At 43.3% G+C, this 17,867-nt stretch overlaps 1 protein-coding gene across 2 annotated transcripts in view; it reads left to right on the forward strand.

The window, feature by feature from the left end:
- Positions 1–1,120: 1,120 nt before the first annotated feature.
- ralgapa2 (Ral GTPase activating protein catalytic subunit alpha 2) overlaps positions 1,121–17,867 on the forward strand; it is a 474,330-nt gene continuing 457,583 nt past the window's right edge. For both annotated transcript variants that reach the window (XM_080200068.1, XM_080200069.1), the window contains exon 1: positions 1,121–1,462. In XM_080200068.1, the coding sequence (XP_080056194.1) occupies positions 1,357–1,462 (106 nt within the window). In that variant the 5' untranslated portion in view covers positions 1,121–1,356. The remainder of the gene's footprint in view (positions 1,463–17,867) is intronic.

The raw sequence follows: 17,867 nt of genomic DNA on the forward strand, positions 1-17,867 counted from the left end.
AGCCAGCTGCCATAGCCCCGCCCTACCAACATGGCGTCTGACGTCAGTGCGGCGGCTGCACGAGCTTGCTGATCCGGGAAGCAAGCCCAAGGGAGGGGGCAGAAGCCTAGGGGATTCTTCGCCCCGCCTCCCTTGCAGGGCGTCTGACGTCAGGGCTCGCTTGCTGTGCCCGGACTGAAACAGCGGGTGGTAGCCGCGGGGAGGAGGGGGTGTCGGAAGGGCAGATATTCACGGACAAACGCAAAATACTGCAGATACTGAACGATTGACCTCAGGACAGCAGCATATACTGGCTTAGGGGTGGAGCGAAACCTAAGGAGGTTGGGGATTAGGCCCCGTTTATATGCCGGACAGCCGACATCAGGGGAGTGAGGCACTGAGGGGGGGAGGAGCGGAGATACGGCACCGCCTACCTATCGGGCATCTGACGTCAGAGCGACGGAGCGAACTGGATTGAGGATGGGAAGTGAAGCCGAGTGAAAGGGGGCGGGATGTGGGTTAGTCATCGTTCACACGCCGGGCGTTTGACGTCAGTGCGGCGGAGCGAAGTTAAGCGCCGTGAAAGGGGGCGGGGCGCAGGATTAGGCCCCGCCTATATGCCGGCGCTGACGTCATGGAAGTGAACGATGAGAGTGGGAGGAGGCGGCGCGGTTAGGCCCCGCCCCCATGCCGGCCGTCAGACGTCAGTGCGGCGGAGCGAGCTGGATTGAGGGTGAAACCAAAAGACAAAACGCTGGACAATCTCAGCAGGTCTGACAGTATTTGTCAGGAGAGAAAAGAGCTGACGTTTCGAGTCCAGATGATCTGTTTTCAAAGCTAAAAAGGCAATAATCAGTGCAGGTTTACGGATTGAGTATGGCAGTGAAAGGGAGGAGCCAGGGGTTAGGTCCGGCCCACATGCCAGGTAGCTGACGTCAGGGTGTGAAGCACTGAAAGGGGGAGAGGCCGGTGCATGTTAGGTCCCGCCCAAATACAGGGAGTCTGTCGTCAGGGTGTGTAAGGGGGAGAGGCCGCCGTAAATTAGGTCCCGCCAACATGCTAATCGCCTGACGTTGGGACGGCGCGAGAAGGGGGTGGGACAGTGGGCGTGGTCAATGACGTTGGGCGTATGGCGGCGAGTTCCGTGTTTACACCCGGAGGACCGAGCAGGAGGCGCGCGCGGTGTCAGTAAGGTGAGGGGACGGCGGCGGTGGAGAACAACAGCGCCAACCTGCAGCCAGATCTATCTATAAAAGAGGGAGATAAGCGGCGATGTATCCGGCAGCTTGAGAGACAGGCAGAGAGAGAGAGAGCGAGGAGGGGAAGGAGGTGGAGAGGGCAAAGAAGACGGAGCTGTCGGGGCGTTCGCGGAACGGCATGTTTTCCAGAAAGGCTCATGGAGACGTCAAGAGATCTACACAGAAAGTTCTGGACCCGAAGAAGGACGTGCTGACCCGCCTCAAGCACCTGCGGGCTCTGCTGGGTGAGTAAACGGGGCGGCAGGGCCGTGCCTGAGGTAGAGTGGGCTTTTGTGGCCTCGGTGTTTTCATTCCCCCCTGCCCCCTGCCCCCTTTCTAGCCGCCAAAGGGCATCTCAGTAACCGGACCCAGCTAGCGGCTGGCCTTTCATCCAACATTGCCTTTCCCTGCTGAAAGCATCAAGAGGAGGGGATGGATGGAATTCCGTTAAACCCGCTCCATCCCTCAAAAATAAAACACACACCATAGAATTAATTAATTAACTCAATCACTTATTACTCTCTGCAACACTGCACGTTCAGCCCAGGGCATCTTGGTGGCAAACCTGCACCGATTATGCTTGCACACAATTATCTGGAGCTGTCACATTTTCTTTTTAGCTGGCCAGGATAAGCTGTGAATTTTCTATGGTACCGTGGTCAGGGTTTCTTCCCTCACGTCAGATTTTCTCCTTTTAAAAACTGCTCGTGACCTATCCTTCGCAGAACAGTTGTGAAGTTCAGAATTATCATTACACGAGCTTTCCCCCCAGTTTATGATTTTTGTGCATTATGCATCAGATTATCATGCAACAAAGGCCTGCCTTGTATGTAACTTGGGAGAAAATATCCGAGTTCTCAGTCCCAGGTATTTAGTTAGGCAAGGTTCTACACTCGTGTATATCGGATGTTGATTTTAATGAAAAGTTACACGTACATGCTTATTAGCTAAAACACAAAGGTTCCACTGACTACTACAAAATGGCTTGATACGTATGTGCTGAGAATATGCTTGAAATTAGGTACCTTAAAAAAATGTTTGACTTACGAGCATAGTGTATATTTTGCTGGAAACTCGCGATAATTTCTGCTTTGCTGGCCCCATTTTCAACGGGGAAATGGAAAGTGTTATATCGGAAGGTAAGGACTAGCTCCCTGGGCATATTGCAATGTTTGTGGTGTTAAAGTTTGGAAACGATTGAAAGTCAATAACGTGAACAAAGTTGTGTGATGCGTTAATAGATTTTTGGTAAACAAGGGGGTAAGAGGCAATCGGGGGTTGGTGGAATTATGAATTTGAGGTTAAAACCAAGAGAGCGGAGCGGACACAAGGGGCCGAGTGGCCCACTCTTGCTGCTGCTTCCTGTGTTAACTGTAATGTGTATAGACTCTTGAATGTTATGGATTTTTGTGTGCACTGAATTGTTACACTGTTTAGAATAAGTAACGTGAACTATAACATTGTGGTGCGTTTGAAGCGGTTAATATTTGATATTGGACTTTTGTAAGTTTCATGAGGTGGAGATGCCGGCGTTGGACTGGGGTGGGCACAGTAAGAAGTTTCACAGTACCAGGTTAGAGTCCAACAGCTTTAGTTGGAATCACCAGCTTGGAGTGTTGCTCCTTCACCTAATGAAGGAGCAGTGCTCCAAAAGCTCGGGATTCCAAATAAACCTGTTTGACTTTAACCTTGTAAGTTTCAGACAACTTTCTTTGGTAATGAAGAGACGGAAATACCTTTTTGTTAATGTTTGGGTTTATTTGCTGCTTGCTATGAAGTTTCTTTACACAAGTTGCACAACTGAAGTTAAGTAAGGTGGGCTAAGTCTAAGTACACTGTCCTGAGCTGAGACTTTGATACAAGCACTTGATATGTGGTAGTATGTAAATTTCTGATTTTAATTAATTGAGAATCAATGTAAATTGCTTTGCCTTCAATTCTGTGGTGGAGAGCCTAAACTTCTGCATCTGTGTCAGGCAGCAACGTGGCACAGAGGTGAGCACTGCTGCCTCAGAGCCAAGGGACTGGGGTTCAGTTCTGGCCTTGGGTGACTGTGAAGTTCGCGTTGTTATTCTTGTGTCTAGGATTCCTCCGGATGCTCTAGTTTCCCTCCTCACTCAAAGGTGTGCAAATTAGATGGATTGGCAATGGTAAATTGCCCCTTAGTGTCGACTACATACTACCACAAATCAAGTGCTTGTATCAGGGTCTCAGCTCAGGACAGTGTACCTATACATAGCCTGCCTTATTTAACCTTAACTTCAGTTGTGCAACTTGTGTAAAGAAACTTCATAGCAAGCAGTAAATAACTCTAAATATTAACTAAAAGGTATTTCAGTCTCTTTATTACCAAAGAAGGCTGTCAGAAACTTAAAAGGTTAAAGTCCAACAGATATTATTTGGAGTTCCGAGCTTTCGGAGCACTGCTCCTTCCCAGTGTCAGGATTAGCAGGATAAATACATGGAGTTACAGGGATAGGACCTGGATGAGGTTGTTGTCGATGCCGAATGGCCTCCTCTGCACTGCAGGGATTCTATGTGTAGTTTGAAGAATGATAGGTCCACAATTCCCAGATCAGTTTGTAGACTGTATAAAATATCTTATAAATAGTTCTGCTTAAGTGAGGGTTAATTCTTGAACAAAACACCTGTATGTATTCTAATGCTATTTAAATTTACTGGGTAGCACCATGAGATGTGCCATTTGATGCAATTTTTGGGGTGAATTTTGTGCTTATCAAAGTAAGCAATGTTTACTTCGTGGGGATTAGAGCAATTCAGTATCTGGTGTCATCATAATGCCCCCCTGAGTCATGTTGTCATGGTTAGATACAAAGTAAAATTCTCTACTCTGACCAAGCGATGTGACTCTGTTCCAACTTCCAGTATACCAGTTTGCAGTATTGTTGAGTTTTTTTCAGCTGTCTGATATTGATATTGAGTGAGATTGTTACCAATTAATCGTATAAAAAAAACAGTTTAATGCTGGATGCCAAACTCATTGACAACTGGATTGAGATTTAAATAAGGTGCTTTTGCGTAGGATTTGTATTGCCAGCTAGGAGAGTTTTTTGTTGCTTCAGTTATGATTATATTTGAACTAGGGTCCTCGACATGAAAGTCTAGTATCATAACTCACTGGTTCACCTAATCTTCCCTTAATCAAAAAATAAAGAATTTTGATTTGAATGCCTGGCGTCCTTTAACTTCAGATTTTTGAAAGGTTTTTTTGCTCGTGGTCATTTGCAGATCAAAAATAAGTGATGCACCGATTTTTTTTTTCAATTGAATTCGACCTATTTAGATTGCAGGTGGATCATCCATAGCACTGTCCACGGAAAATCTGAATAAAATGAGTTTGAGTGCATGATGCTGCTGTAAGTGTACTTATGGGGATGTGTCTTTTGGAATTGGAGGTCCTATAAAAAGTCAAAGAGCTTAGCTGTGTATGTGTGTTTATGACAGTCATTATAATGAGGAAAATCCAACGGGGAGGCCACCAAGGTTCATTTCAGAGTCACCATCGTCATCACTATTGAGTCGCTGTAACTGTCCTCCACTTTTCTCACTGATGTTTTGCTTTGGACTGGGTGTGACTTTGCAGTTGACTTTTATCCACTACGGCTGTGTCACTGCTTCCAGGTTGTAATTGTCATTGGCTGATTCAAGGACAACTCGTCTGCATTTTAGTTACACTTTCTCCACAGGTCTTGCTTATTTGTGTGTCGGTGTCTAGGTGCACCTCTTTCAGTATTGTACTGTTTGGCTTTGAAACTTTAAAGGAAACAAACTAATGTACAGAGTGGACCGGGCAAGCCCTAATTCATCTTGCTTGCTCTAAAAATCAATTTGAATTGGATTCAATTCATGGTCCTTAATAAAGGGACATACAGGATCCAAGTTGACAAGTAAAGGCATTACACCTGATCTTGGATTTGATTTTGTTAGTTGCCTCTGCTATCTTTTCATGACCATGCACATTTACATTAGTGTGAGGTAATTCAATTTGGATCCAACAAAGGCAAATCAAAATTTGTCTTCAGATGCTGCTTCATCTGAGGCAGCTGGCACTTTCAGGAATTAACTAGACTACTTTACTCTCTGGTTATATGCAAGTAGTCATGGGCATAACCAAGTATTATTGTTATAGTACCGACTTGGCAGATAATCAAATTAATGACGCCCAAGTAAGAATAACAATACTAATACATGAAAAATTGAATACATGATAGCTTTTTTGTATCTGATCCATTGAATCCTTTTAACATTTTAAACATAACTGGTCAATTTTCTAAACTCGAGAGGGACTACAGTCCAAATTTATGCTACCTGTCCTCATCATTTAACCCTTTAAACCATGGTATAATTTTGGTGATTCAGCCTTGTATCTCCTCAAAGCCAAATATATTCTTCGATGTGCGGTGCTTTAAAACCGAACGCAGTACTTCGGATGGGACCCCATCAAAGCTCTGTGCAACCCCTTTTGGATAATAGCAAACTTCCCAGTAGTCTTTTTTTTCTTTTTGTACCTGGCCACTAGGTTTTACTGATGTGTATCTGGATATCCAGGTCGTGTTGTTTCCTGTCTTTCACCATTACTGGAAAAGTTCTGATTTTTTTTTATTGGATCCAAGTTGAATTACCTTACCTTTTCATGATCATACACAGTACTTCAGTGCAAGAATGGCTGTATAAGCTAAATGGTACACTTTTGAAAGGGGTACATGAACAATTGATCTGGGTGTTCAGACAAAAATCTTTCAAACGGCTGAGCTGAAACTTAAATAGACAAACCGCATATGCACTGTAGCTTCAAGAAGCAGGTCAGAAGGTGGAAATTCTGTGGTGAGTTACTTGCCTCGCAACTATCTGCAAGGTTCAAGTCAGGACTGTGATGGATTACTCCCCAGTTGCTTTAATGAGTGCAGGAACACTCAAATAGCTGACACCATCCAGGACTAAACAGCCTGCTTGACTGGCATAAATCGTGCTCGACCCCGAAAGCGCACGTGAGCTGGAAGCAGCTCAGGCGTGCGGTGGGATCCCGTCAGTGTTCCCCTGTTCGGACGGAATTTCACATTGGCCCAAAGCCTAGACCCCACACCCCCCTCCCCGGGTCAGGTGCCCCACAGCATGAGCCATCTCGCGGAAATGTCCTCCGTGCCTTTTTCCAGCGCGCGGAGGCGTTTCTTGTACAGGCTGCTGCTGCACACCTTCCACTACCGCGTCCTTGCCTGTTGCCCTGATACACTTTGGCGGGCCTTGTTGCTGCCGGGCAGCGGAGGTCCCCGATGGAGGTCGCTCTACGGAGGGATCTCCCCCAATTACATCGGGGACCTGGGGTGGAGGCTGCTGCACGCAGCAGTCCCGCACAACTGTAGGACTCACTGGTTCGCGGGCTCCCGAGACTGCTCTTTCTGTGGCCTCGGAGTCCATGGACCATGTCTATGTTTCGTGTTATAGATTGACCACCGTTTTTGATTTTCCGAAGAACCTTTTATTGATGTTTTGTTTGCACTTCAGTCCCATGCTCCTGATCTACGGATACCCGGTGCGGAGAGGGGAGGGTTGGGATGCCGATCTCCTTGTGAACCTGCTCCTGGGCCTGGCGAGACATGCCATCAACAGGCCCAGGCAGCGGGCAATCGGGGGGGGCGGGGGGCATCCGTCCCGACTGTCTGCCCCTCTACCGCGGCTACATTTGCGGCCAGATGTCCTTGGAGACGGAGCACGTGGTGTCCGCAGCACAGTTGATGCTTTCTGCGCCAGTTGGGCACTGCAGGGGCTGAGGTGAGTTATAGACACCGACAATCACATTTTGATTTGACATGTCTTAAGTTTCCTTGTACTTTTTGTTCCTGTTCAGGCTGTTTTCCCCCTCCTTTTGGAGAGCCGCCCCCTTTTTCTTTATCCTAATGTAATTTGAGTTTGTTTGCTTGGTTTGACCTGAAAGACCGCCCCCCTCCCACCCATCACCTGAAATATTCACTGCCTTTTCTACTGGTGTACACTGGCAGCAGTGTGACATCCATAATATGTACTGCAGCAACTCGCCAAGGCTCCTTTGATAACATCTTCCAAACCTGTGACCTCTCCTTTCTAGAAAAACATGATAGCAGATGCACCCTTCCCCTCCAAGTAACATACCTCGGAAATCTAACTTGGAAATATATTGCCATTCCTTCACTGTCGCTGGCCAAATTGTTGGCATTCCCTCCCAAATAGCACTCTGTATCTACACTACATGGGCTGCACTGATTCAAGAAGACAGCTTAGCACCACCACCATTTTAGAATTGGGGGTGGGCAGTAAATGCAGATCTTGCCAGTGAGACCCAAATCCCATGAATAAATATAAAAATATGAATCATTTTTCAAAAAAATCAAGATCCTTAGCCTTTTCTTAAAGAAAAGGCAGTGTACAAGCTAAGGACATAAAATTCACTAAATTCCTGGTTAGAGTTTGTTCCAGGATTTTAGGGTATCAAAGCTTTGGACATCATGTGAAGGAAGTTTATCAGCATTGCACTGGAAGTGAGGACATTCAATTCTGTGTAGAAATTGGAGAAACTGGGTTTAGATTGTTTTCCTTGGAGTAAGAAACATTAAGGAGAGATTTATTTGGGGCATTCAGACTTCTCTGGAGTAGATGGGGCAGCGCTGTTTCTACTGGAAGGGTGGAAATGGAGAAAATTGACAAAGATGAGTGTCCCTCACGTCCATACAACTGGTACTACCCAAACTCAAGGAAGTTAGGGAGGAGATGGTGGTACCCATTTATATCTTTTCTTTGTGTATTCTGAACTCAAGGGGGACCATTAACTGTTAAAAAGAAAATCAGATTCCCAATTATTAACTGAATGAAACATAGAAGTTTTGAATAAAAACATTTACAAAAGTTTTGCTAACTTAACAGTATTTCATAAACACTAGGTCTGTGCTCAAAAATCTCAATAGCACCTTCCTAGGATATTTTCAATGTCCTTCTCATAGTGTGGCAACCAGAACTACACGCAATACTCCAAACGCTGCCTAACTAAGGTTTTATACAGCTGCAACATGATTTCCCAACTCCTGTACTCAGTGCTCTGGCTGAAGGGAAGCGTGCCATGTGCTGCCTTAATCCCCTTGAATTAGCGTTGCCACTTTTAGGGAGCTATGGACCTGCACGCCCTGATCCCCCTCAATGTTAATGTTCCTAAGGATTCTACCATTTACAGTATAATTCACCCATAAACTTGATCCTCCAAAATGCATCACCTCGCGTTTGTCCAGGTTAAACACCATCTGTCATTTCTGTGCCCATCTTCAATCTATCTATATGCTGTTGTATCCTCAACAATCCTCGGCACTATTAGCAATTCTGCCATTCTTCGAGTCATCTGCAAACTTACTAACCAAACCATTTACATTTTCCTCCAGATTATTTATATATATTACAAACAACAGAGGTCCAAGCATTGATCCCTGCAGAACACCACTAGCTACAGATCTCCATTCTGAAAAACACCCTTGTGTCACTACTGTCTTCTGTAACCAAGCCAGTTCTGTATCCATCTAGCCAGCCCACCCTGAATCCCATGTGATTTTAATTTTTGTACCAATTTGCCTTGTGGCACCTTGTCAAATGCCTTACTAAAAGCAATACAAACTACATTCACAGCCCTTCCTTCAAGATTTTCTTTGTCACTTGTTCAAAAATCTCAATCAAGTTGGTAAAACATGACCTTCCCTGTATAAAACCATGCTGCCTGTCACTAACTAGCCCATGTTTCTACATCCTGTTCCTTAGTATCTTCTCCAAAAGCTTCCCCACTACTGATGTCAGGCTCACTGGCCTATAATTTGCTGGATTATCCCTGCTTCCTTTCCCAAACAAGGGAACAACATTAGCTATTCTCCAGTCCTATGGAACCGCACCTATGTTCAAAGAGGATGTGAAGATATCTGTTAAGACCCCAGCTATTTCTTGCCCCCCTCTGCAGTAACCTGAGATAGACTTGTCTACCTTAATGCAATTTAGGATACTCAGCACTTCCTTCTTTGACATATTGACACTCCCAAAAGCGTTCACACACCTATCCCTGACCTCAATGTCCATCATGTCCTCCTCTTTGGTGAATACCGATACAAGGAACTCATTAACGATTTTGCCCGCTTCTTGTGGTTCCATGCATAACTTCCCTTTATTGTAATTGAGTGGGCCTACTCTACTCTTGCTACCATCTTGTTCCTAATATATGCCTAAAAAGCCTTGGGATTCTTCTTGACCCTGTTTGCTAAAGATATTTCATGGCCCCTTTAGCCCTCCTAATTCCACATTTAAGTTCATTCTTACTTTCACTGCAATCCTTGAGTTTTGTCAGTTTTTAGATCTATTGACTCTATAGTTGTTTCCTTTTTAGAAAAAGAATTGCATTATAATGTGCTATAATCACCATAGATATTGTTCTACTACTGAATTAATGTCCTAATGCAGGGCGGAAATGATTCTTGGCATCTTACATTTAAGAACATAAGAAATAGGAGCAGGAGTAGGCCATCTAGCCCTTCGAGCCTGCCCCGCCATTCAATAAGATCATGGCTGATCTGAAGTGGATCAGTTCCACTTTCCTGCTTTCTCCCCATAACCCTTAATTCCCCTGTCTACCAAAAACCTATCTACCCGTGACTTAAATATATTCAGCGAGGTAGCCTCCACGACTTCAACGGGCAGAGAATCACCACCCTTTGAGTGAAGAAGTTCCTCCTCAACTCTGATCTAAACTGCCCTCCCCCTTATCTTGAGGCTGTGCCCTCTAGTCCTGCTATCCTTTCTAAGCGGGAAGAATCTCTCTACCTCTACCCTATCTATCCCCTTCATTATCTCGTATGTCTCAGACGATCCCCCCTCATCCTTCTAAACTGCAACGAGTACAGACCCAGTCTATTCAGCCTCCCTTCATGGGCTAACCCCCTCATCTCCGGTCTCAGTGAACCTATAGCTCCATATTTTGGAGCAAAAAAGTGCAGGAGGTTCAGTTTTTCTCTACATGTTTTCACATGGTTGTTAGTTGTATCAGGTGCTAGAAACCAAATTTTTATTAGCCATTATGCTGGATGAAAATGGTGTCACAAGTCAGATTGCTGTGGATGATGGGAGGATCACAGGAGTAGAGGTAGAGCTGCAAAGGGAATGAAAAAATGGGGATTTGAAGATTTTGAGAAGTGAATTATTGGGTGTGCTGTAGAAGGGTGGGTGCGGGGGATGGGGTGAGCAAAGCTGGGCTCTTGAAGCTTATATTGATGGCGAGGGTTATGTGATGCAAGTGCAGAAACTGCTTAATTTATGCAAACTCTGGTGCTACTCTTCTTTTAGTCCTTTTTATACTGATGCACCACCCATTATTATGTAATCCTGGAGTGTACACTCTATGTTCCTGGAAGACCCAGATTAAGTTTGGGTGATGGGGAGCTGAGTAGAATCAAGAGAATCTTTGTTTTGTCAAAGTGGTTGGACAAAGCCGGGTTGAGGCTTTTTTTGACAGTATCTGGTGAGCAGGCTGACACTGACAATGTTGTAGATGTCGCAGTGATGGCTACCATTGTGAGTAAAGTGATGGATGGCAGCCTTGACTCCCTGGCACAAATCATTGGTGCTCACATAGAACTGCAGATACCTGAAATAAAATGGATGAAATAGAGAAAAAATCCCGTCAGTCGAGGGACGATTTCCTTGGTGGAAATCCTACTGCATTGTTTGTCGGACAACCTAGTTAATTGTAGGAGATGGGGCTGGAGAAGGAACGTCACTGTGCCTGATTTCCTGAACAGAGCTGAGGATAAATTCCCGGCTGAATTTGAGAACCGGCTGCTGTGCTTTCATAATCTTGATTTCAAGGCTGGACATTTCATGCTCAGAGGCATTCTGTGCCCAGTCTTCGAGATCTGGGGTTGGTTATACGCCCCATCGCCGGTCTTGTGTTGTCTTGACCTCAGTGTTCATCAAGGGGGGCTTTGGCTGCTGACTGCAGTTGGACTTCGCCACTTGCTGGGTCCAGGTCTGTCTCTACTGGGGCTTCTAGGCAATGACACAATGGAGGTGCGGAGGCTTCGGTGAAACTGTGGATGGATCCATGATGTTGCTTGACAATCTTGCCCAGGCTTTGCCCTTTTCAAGCTTTGTGATGGCTGTTACCCGGCAGTTCATCATTAAAACTGAACTACTCCCTTTGTGATTATAATCCAGATTTTATGATGTTGTCTTTTAGTGCTGACAAAAGTGTTTGATATACGTGCACTGAGACGTATGTCACCTGTTATCCTGTTAATCTTTGAAAACTAACGATAAGAGCAGAAGAATCTTGGGGTCTGGGTCCACAGGACTCTTAAATCGGCCTCGCAGGTGGAGGAGGTGGTCAAGAAGGCGTATGGTGTACTGGCCTTCATTAATCGAGGGATTGAGTTTAGGAGTCGGGAGGTAATGCTGCAACTTTATAAGACCCTTGTCAGGCCTCATTTAGAGTACTGTGCGCAGTTCTGGTCGCCTCACTATAGGAAAGACGTAGAAGCTATTGAAAGGGTACAGAGGAGATTTACAAGGATGTTGCCTGGACTGGGAGGCATGCCTTATGAAGTTAGGTTGAGGGAGCTGGGACTCTTCCCTGGAGAGACGAAGGTTGAGAGGCGACCTGATAGAAGTTTATAAAATGTTGAGAGGAATAGATAGGGTGGATTCTCAGAGGCTATTTCCCCGGGTTGAAATGGTCGCTACGAGAGGACACAGATTTAAGGTGCGGGGAGGAAAGTACAGAAGTGATGTTAGGGGTAAGTTTTTCACTCAGAGGGTGGTGAGTGAATGGAATCGGCTGCCGTCCGTGGTGGCGGAGGCGAACTCGCTGGGGTCTTTTAAAAGACTTCTGGATGAGTATATGAGGTTTAATGGGATTGGGGGTTATAGATAGGTCTATAGATTGCTAGGTGTTGATGTGATCGGCGCAACTTGTGGGCCGAAGGGCCTGTTTGTGCTGTTGTGTTCTATGTTCTATGATAACCATTTATTTATAATTGAATTCATCCACTTGTATGCTCTAGTGGTGGAATTGAGGGAGATCTTAGTTTAAGATATGTAACCATTTACATTCAATCTTGGGGACACCAGGGCAGTGTGGTGAGTAAGGGGTCTGCCTACCTTATGGCACTGTCAAATCCAAACTCCTGGGGTCTAGTGTTTATAATACACAGATATTTTCTTTGTTTGTGGGCTAATGGATCATCATCATGCTAGGTTGATTGTATGCCATCCAGGTTGTGGAGTTGGGGGAGTATATGCTGGTGCATACATGAGTATGGTCAGGAATCCTTGGCTGTCTTAACCTTTTTTGGGTTGGTTTCCTATATATTCTTTGCACGGATTGTGACATTAGCTACTTGGTAATTTGGCTCCTGGAATATATTATCCTGCTGGGAGGACAGGTTCTTGTCCTCCTTCGAGAGATCCTGACTGTAGATATCTGGATGACGACTCCTGTTGCTGGGGTTTACATAATGGAGGGGATAATGGCAGGACTTGAATAGCATTGTTGATAGTCCTGTTGATGGCAGGACTTGAATAGCATCTTAGGTGTGATTGGAGATAGGGAAGTTTTTTTTTGAAATCCAGGGGTGGCATAGAATCTGCAGTGCAGAAGGAGGCCATTCGTCCCATTGAGACTGCACCTTCCACAATCCCACCCAGATCCTATCCCTGAACCCCCATGCATTTACCCTAGCTAGTACCCTGACACTAAAGGGCAATTTAACATGGCCAGTCAACCTAACCAGCATGTCTTTTGGACTGTGGGAGGAAACCAGAGCACCCAGAGGAAACCCACAGACACAGGGAGAACAAACTCCACACAGATCTTGACCCAAGCTGGGAATTGAACCCAGGACCTTGATGCTGAGAGTCAGCAGTGCTAACCACTGTGCCGCCATGCTTCCCCAAGAGTAATCCTGGCCTGTTGGCCTTTTTATTTGTCATTGTTTATCTTTGCTGGGTAGGTTAAGGCAGTAGCTATTTTGATTATCCGTTCCCAGGTCCAGTGAGAATATACTAGAGAGTAGGATGTTCTCCCCTAAGATTTCCCCTTCTGGAGACTTCTTGACGATTCTTCTTCTTGAGCTTTAGGTTCTTCTGCCTCTCCTATGAGGTTATGTTCCTGATACCCAGCATGAGAGTGTATGCTATCAAGCTGTCATGTCTGTATAGTCTCATCCTCTTTGAGGTTCCTTTTCGCCACCTTGGTCAATGGGGTGCTGATATGGGCTCCAATTTATTATATTTGATTCCATGAGGTTTCCTCAGTCTTGTTGGGTGGGAGAGGATTGTGCCTTTCCCCAAGATATCTACCTGTGAGTGTCTTGATGATCTTCTCCCTGTTGGTGAGGTTTTCTTGGTGGGAAAATGGGTTAGATTTTCCAACCGATGGTGGGGCTTGAGTGCCACCCATGGTGCCAGGCTGGAGGTAAGTGAGGCTTATTTTGCGATGAGCCCAAGCATGGTGTGAGAATTCTTGTCTTATTGACACTTTTATCTATGTCAAAATCCCTTGCTTTATTTGGTTATGTAGGCTAGGAAAGCAGTTACTTTGAAAATTCGTACTAAGAAAGCATGGAGATTGTTATAGGTTAGGCTTCCCTAGTAGAAGGTTTCCTATTTTTCGTGTGGTCCAAGGATAGGTTTAGATACCTGGGCTCTGTTTAAACTGCACTCTTCCCTTTTGTCTGTATAGCTCCGCTCCTTTTGTCCTGTGTGTGAGTTTACACTTTAATTTGGGATTGTCTTTGGTTTGGGATTGTATCCACTTTGTTGTATTCTTTCACTGTTCAGATGTTTTGGAGTGCTGTTTTGGGCTCTAGTTTGTTGTATTTAACTCCACTGGGGCTCCTGTGTGATATGGATGATACTTGTTATCCTGTGGACAAGGGTGTGCACGATTGTGCCACCTGTTTATTCTGATGTCTCCGACTCTGCTTCATTTGGATAATGAAAGGCTAAAGTGCTGATTGCATTTACAACAATTACAATTCAATGTAATTGATTGCTATTCAAAACCAATTGTAATATTTGTTGGACTTTTCTGTATGTATACATGGAAAAATGATAATGCTGTGCTGTACCAATCCTTGAGGGTTGTTGCATTGTTCATAAAAATGGGGAAATAGTTAATAAAAATATTTTTGAAAAAGCTTATTTGGATCAAAATCCAATTAATCCTGGGGGCACACAGATTTTTATTTTCTGAACTCTTGGGAAGAAATTGGGCATGTGTAGGATAGAAAGTTGCTCTTATCTACTAGAAGATAATTTGATTTTCTTTCTAGTATAGGAAGATTTGTTGTTTGCAGTTTGTCATAAAGAATGTGTTATACCATTGGAATGGTGAAGGCTGTAACCATGTTGACAGCTAAAAAGGAAATGTGGTAATGTGATTGTCAAAGCATATAATGACTTGATTTAATGATGTATGTGCATTTAGCTAATGATTGTTGCAGCTTTTCCGTCTGTTTGCTTTGAGTGTGAAAACCGTTTAATCACTTGGTCTTGTGAAGTGATTTTTTTCATTAAGGATTATAGTCTCTCAATTCAAAGCTTTGTGCATTTTTAAATAAAATGTTATGCTGCACAGCCCTTGATGCAGGAAAACTAGTGATTCTGTTTCACACATGAATAAATTGGATCTCCATGCACACAAAAGACAGTATAAGCCTTTCAAGCTCCTTTTCTCCATCTTCACTCTCCATTCCTTGCTCGTCATTCTCACTCCCACTTGAAGCCAGCTCCTCATATTCTGTTCTCATTCTTTTCTCACTTTTAACCCTCCCCCTCTCTTTCGGCTTTGGGAGAGATGGAGAGAATCCAGTGACCCCTTTACATTGCTCTAGTATTTTCCAGTGTTCCACGCCCAAACTGAAATTGATTTTGCATCAACCAAAAAGCTGGTAGCTTCAAGGGATGAATCCAAGAAGTTTGTAGGCAGTGTTGATTCACTGGTCACACCTTGAACATTGCAACCTTTAAGGTGTTCACCAGAATATTGATCTCTCAATTAAACAATGGAAAACGTTTTGGCTGTTAACAGATTTGCACAATAATCTTATAAAGCAAGAGTCAAAGTAGTTATAAAATTAAACTATTGAACCATAGCTGTCATTCACAATTGCAAACTACCACTTGTGTATTTGTCCAGTTGCATGAGTAAGAGGCAGTAGTAAGATTTCCAACATCCCAAACCTTTTATCTACCTTCCCATTTAACCTTCAAGTTCTCCCTCAGGCATCTGAAAGTCAGTTTTGACCTTGTCATCGTGCTGGCTGAGTAATGCCAAGTCGCTATTTTTAAACAAAATGTTACGTTATTATGTTTTCACTAATGTAAATGCTTATGATTTTTAGGCTATGAATAATCTCAGCTAAGGACAAAAATAGAATTCTGGTCTTAAATTGAACTGAATGACTATTGCATTTCAGTGATAAATTGAGCTAATTTTTTCCTCCCTTAGCTCAATAATTCGTTATTTGATTCTGTGTGTTTGCCAGCATTTACATGATACTATGACTTGATTAGTCTTGAAATGGGCATTTGTTTTCAAGGACCCCATGCTGATCAAGTTTTCGATTACTTTGAAAAGCCAGAATGTTAAGCAAGAACATTAGGGTGGAGGGAGGTCAAGTGGTGGTTTGCATCTGTTTAGGGTGATGTCTTGTAAACTGTTTTTACCAAATTTGGTAAGTAACGGTGTCCTATCTATCGGTAGATTTCCCTACAAGGTATTTAGTTTCATTAATTTGTTTTAACTGTTTTAGGAACATAAAAATGGGAGTAGATCTAGGTGCCTTTTCCTGAAGTTAGAGTACTTGATTTCCACCTTAATTTAGTATGGCTTTACTCCCTAATCATTTGATGTCTTACCTAACAATATTATAGTGCATTGGAGAATTTTATGCAGTCATTCATTTCATCTAAAAAGAATGCCGGTTGTGATGTATGTTCATGGGGAAATGGGAAGAAAAGAATACAAAAAATCAAATTTAGAAACACTCAAGATTAGTCTGCAAGCCTGACCTTAAGCCTCCATTTTAATTTTCCACCTTCCTCTCCTTGGGATGTCTCAATCCTTGGCCTGTTGCACTGTTCTGGTGAAGCTCAGTTCAAGCTGGAAGAACAGCTAACCTTTTGACTCTGTGCTATAAAGCCTTCCAGACTCAACACTGAATTCAACAATTTCAGACCATAATCTCTGGCTCCCTCATTTTATTTTTCATGTTTTTAATTCCAGGCAGAGCTGTTCATTATTCTGCCATTTACACCCATTCTGGACAAAGCTTTTGTACTATGAGATCTTTTGTCAGTTAATCTTTTACACTTTTTACCCTATCATGGACCTTCCCTTTTGTTCTTCCTGTTTCATTTTGCATTTATTACATTTCTATCTTCCAGCAGTTCTGAAAAGGGTCTGAAACACTAACTCTGGTTTTCCTCTTTGCAGATGCTGCTAGACCTCCTGAGTATGTCCAGCATTTTTAAGTTAAATTCTTTGATTTTATATAACGTGCACATTTTCTTCCCTCATCCTAATAATGGTGGTTTTAGACAAATGAGAAATTTTAGTTGCTGTGCCTTTATTATAAATTAACTAGAATAAAAGCTCCCATTCATACCATTATTATTTTCTTTACATATAGCCTTATAGTGAAAATAGGTAATGAAAGGTAATACTTTTAAATTTTAGTTTGAGCTTTTTTTTGGTTTCTAGATAAAGTGCAAAAGTCTCGTTAATTGATGTAGAATGCCAACTTAATGTGTAGAGTCCCAAAATGAAATGTGACTTCTGAAAATTTTTTGAATTCTTGCTTCTAAAGTGGATATGGACGGTTGTCAGTCTTTGGAATTCTCTCCCATAGAGAGCAGCGGAGGCTAGATCATTGCTTATATTTGAGGTGGTTTGATTTTTGATTACAAAAGAGTTGCTGGTTATTGGGGGGGCAGACAGGAAAGAGAATCTAAGGATCTGCCAAGATCTGTTGACTGAGGCGCAGGTTTAATGGACCAAATGACCTATTCCATATTTCTTTTCTTAAAAATGAAATATTCTGTTTAGCTTTTGAATAATATAAAATGGGTAATAAAGTTTGTGCAGTGCTTATTTTATAAACAGTTGCAGTATAGAATAGGAGAGAACTAAATGTCAGTGTACTGTATCTTTCCATTGAATTTAGGTAATTTTGTTGTGCAAGGATACTTTTCCATCTGTGCTTTATATTATTTTTCTGTCCAGATGGGAATGGAAGACAGAAGTTTTGTCTTAGTCCACTTGCAGCTATTGCCAAATGGCCACAGCAAAATAATTTAGTAATTGTTTGGGATCCTCAAATTTTGCCAAGACCACCATTTCAAAAAAATTAGGTTAATCAACTTTTTCAATATTGTAGCCAAATTAAATTTGCAGTTTCCACACATCTTTCCCAAGGCTTAAAACTGGGGTAAACACAGTAATCTCCACAGTAACCTGAGAAGCATGCTGCTTAGATGACTTGGAGTTACAGTTCAGGTCTAGTCCAGTCAGTGACCTGGTGTTTTGCAACCCAACTTTATGACGTATGGGAAATAATAGGCTTGCATTTTATGTAA

The sequence above is a fragment of the Carcharhinus amblyrhynchos genome, chromosome 12 (genome assembly GCF_965287045.1).
Source record: "Carcharhinus amblyrhynchos chromosome 12, sCarAmb.v2.hapA, whole genome shotgun sequence".
Lineage (NCBI taxonomy): Eukaryota > Metazoa > Chordata > Chondrichthyes > Carcharhiniformes > Carcharhinidae > Carcharhinus > Carcharhinus amblyrhynchos.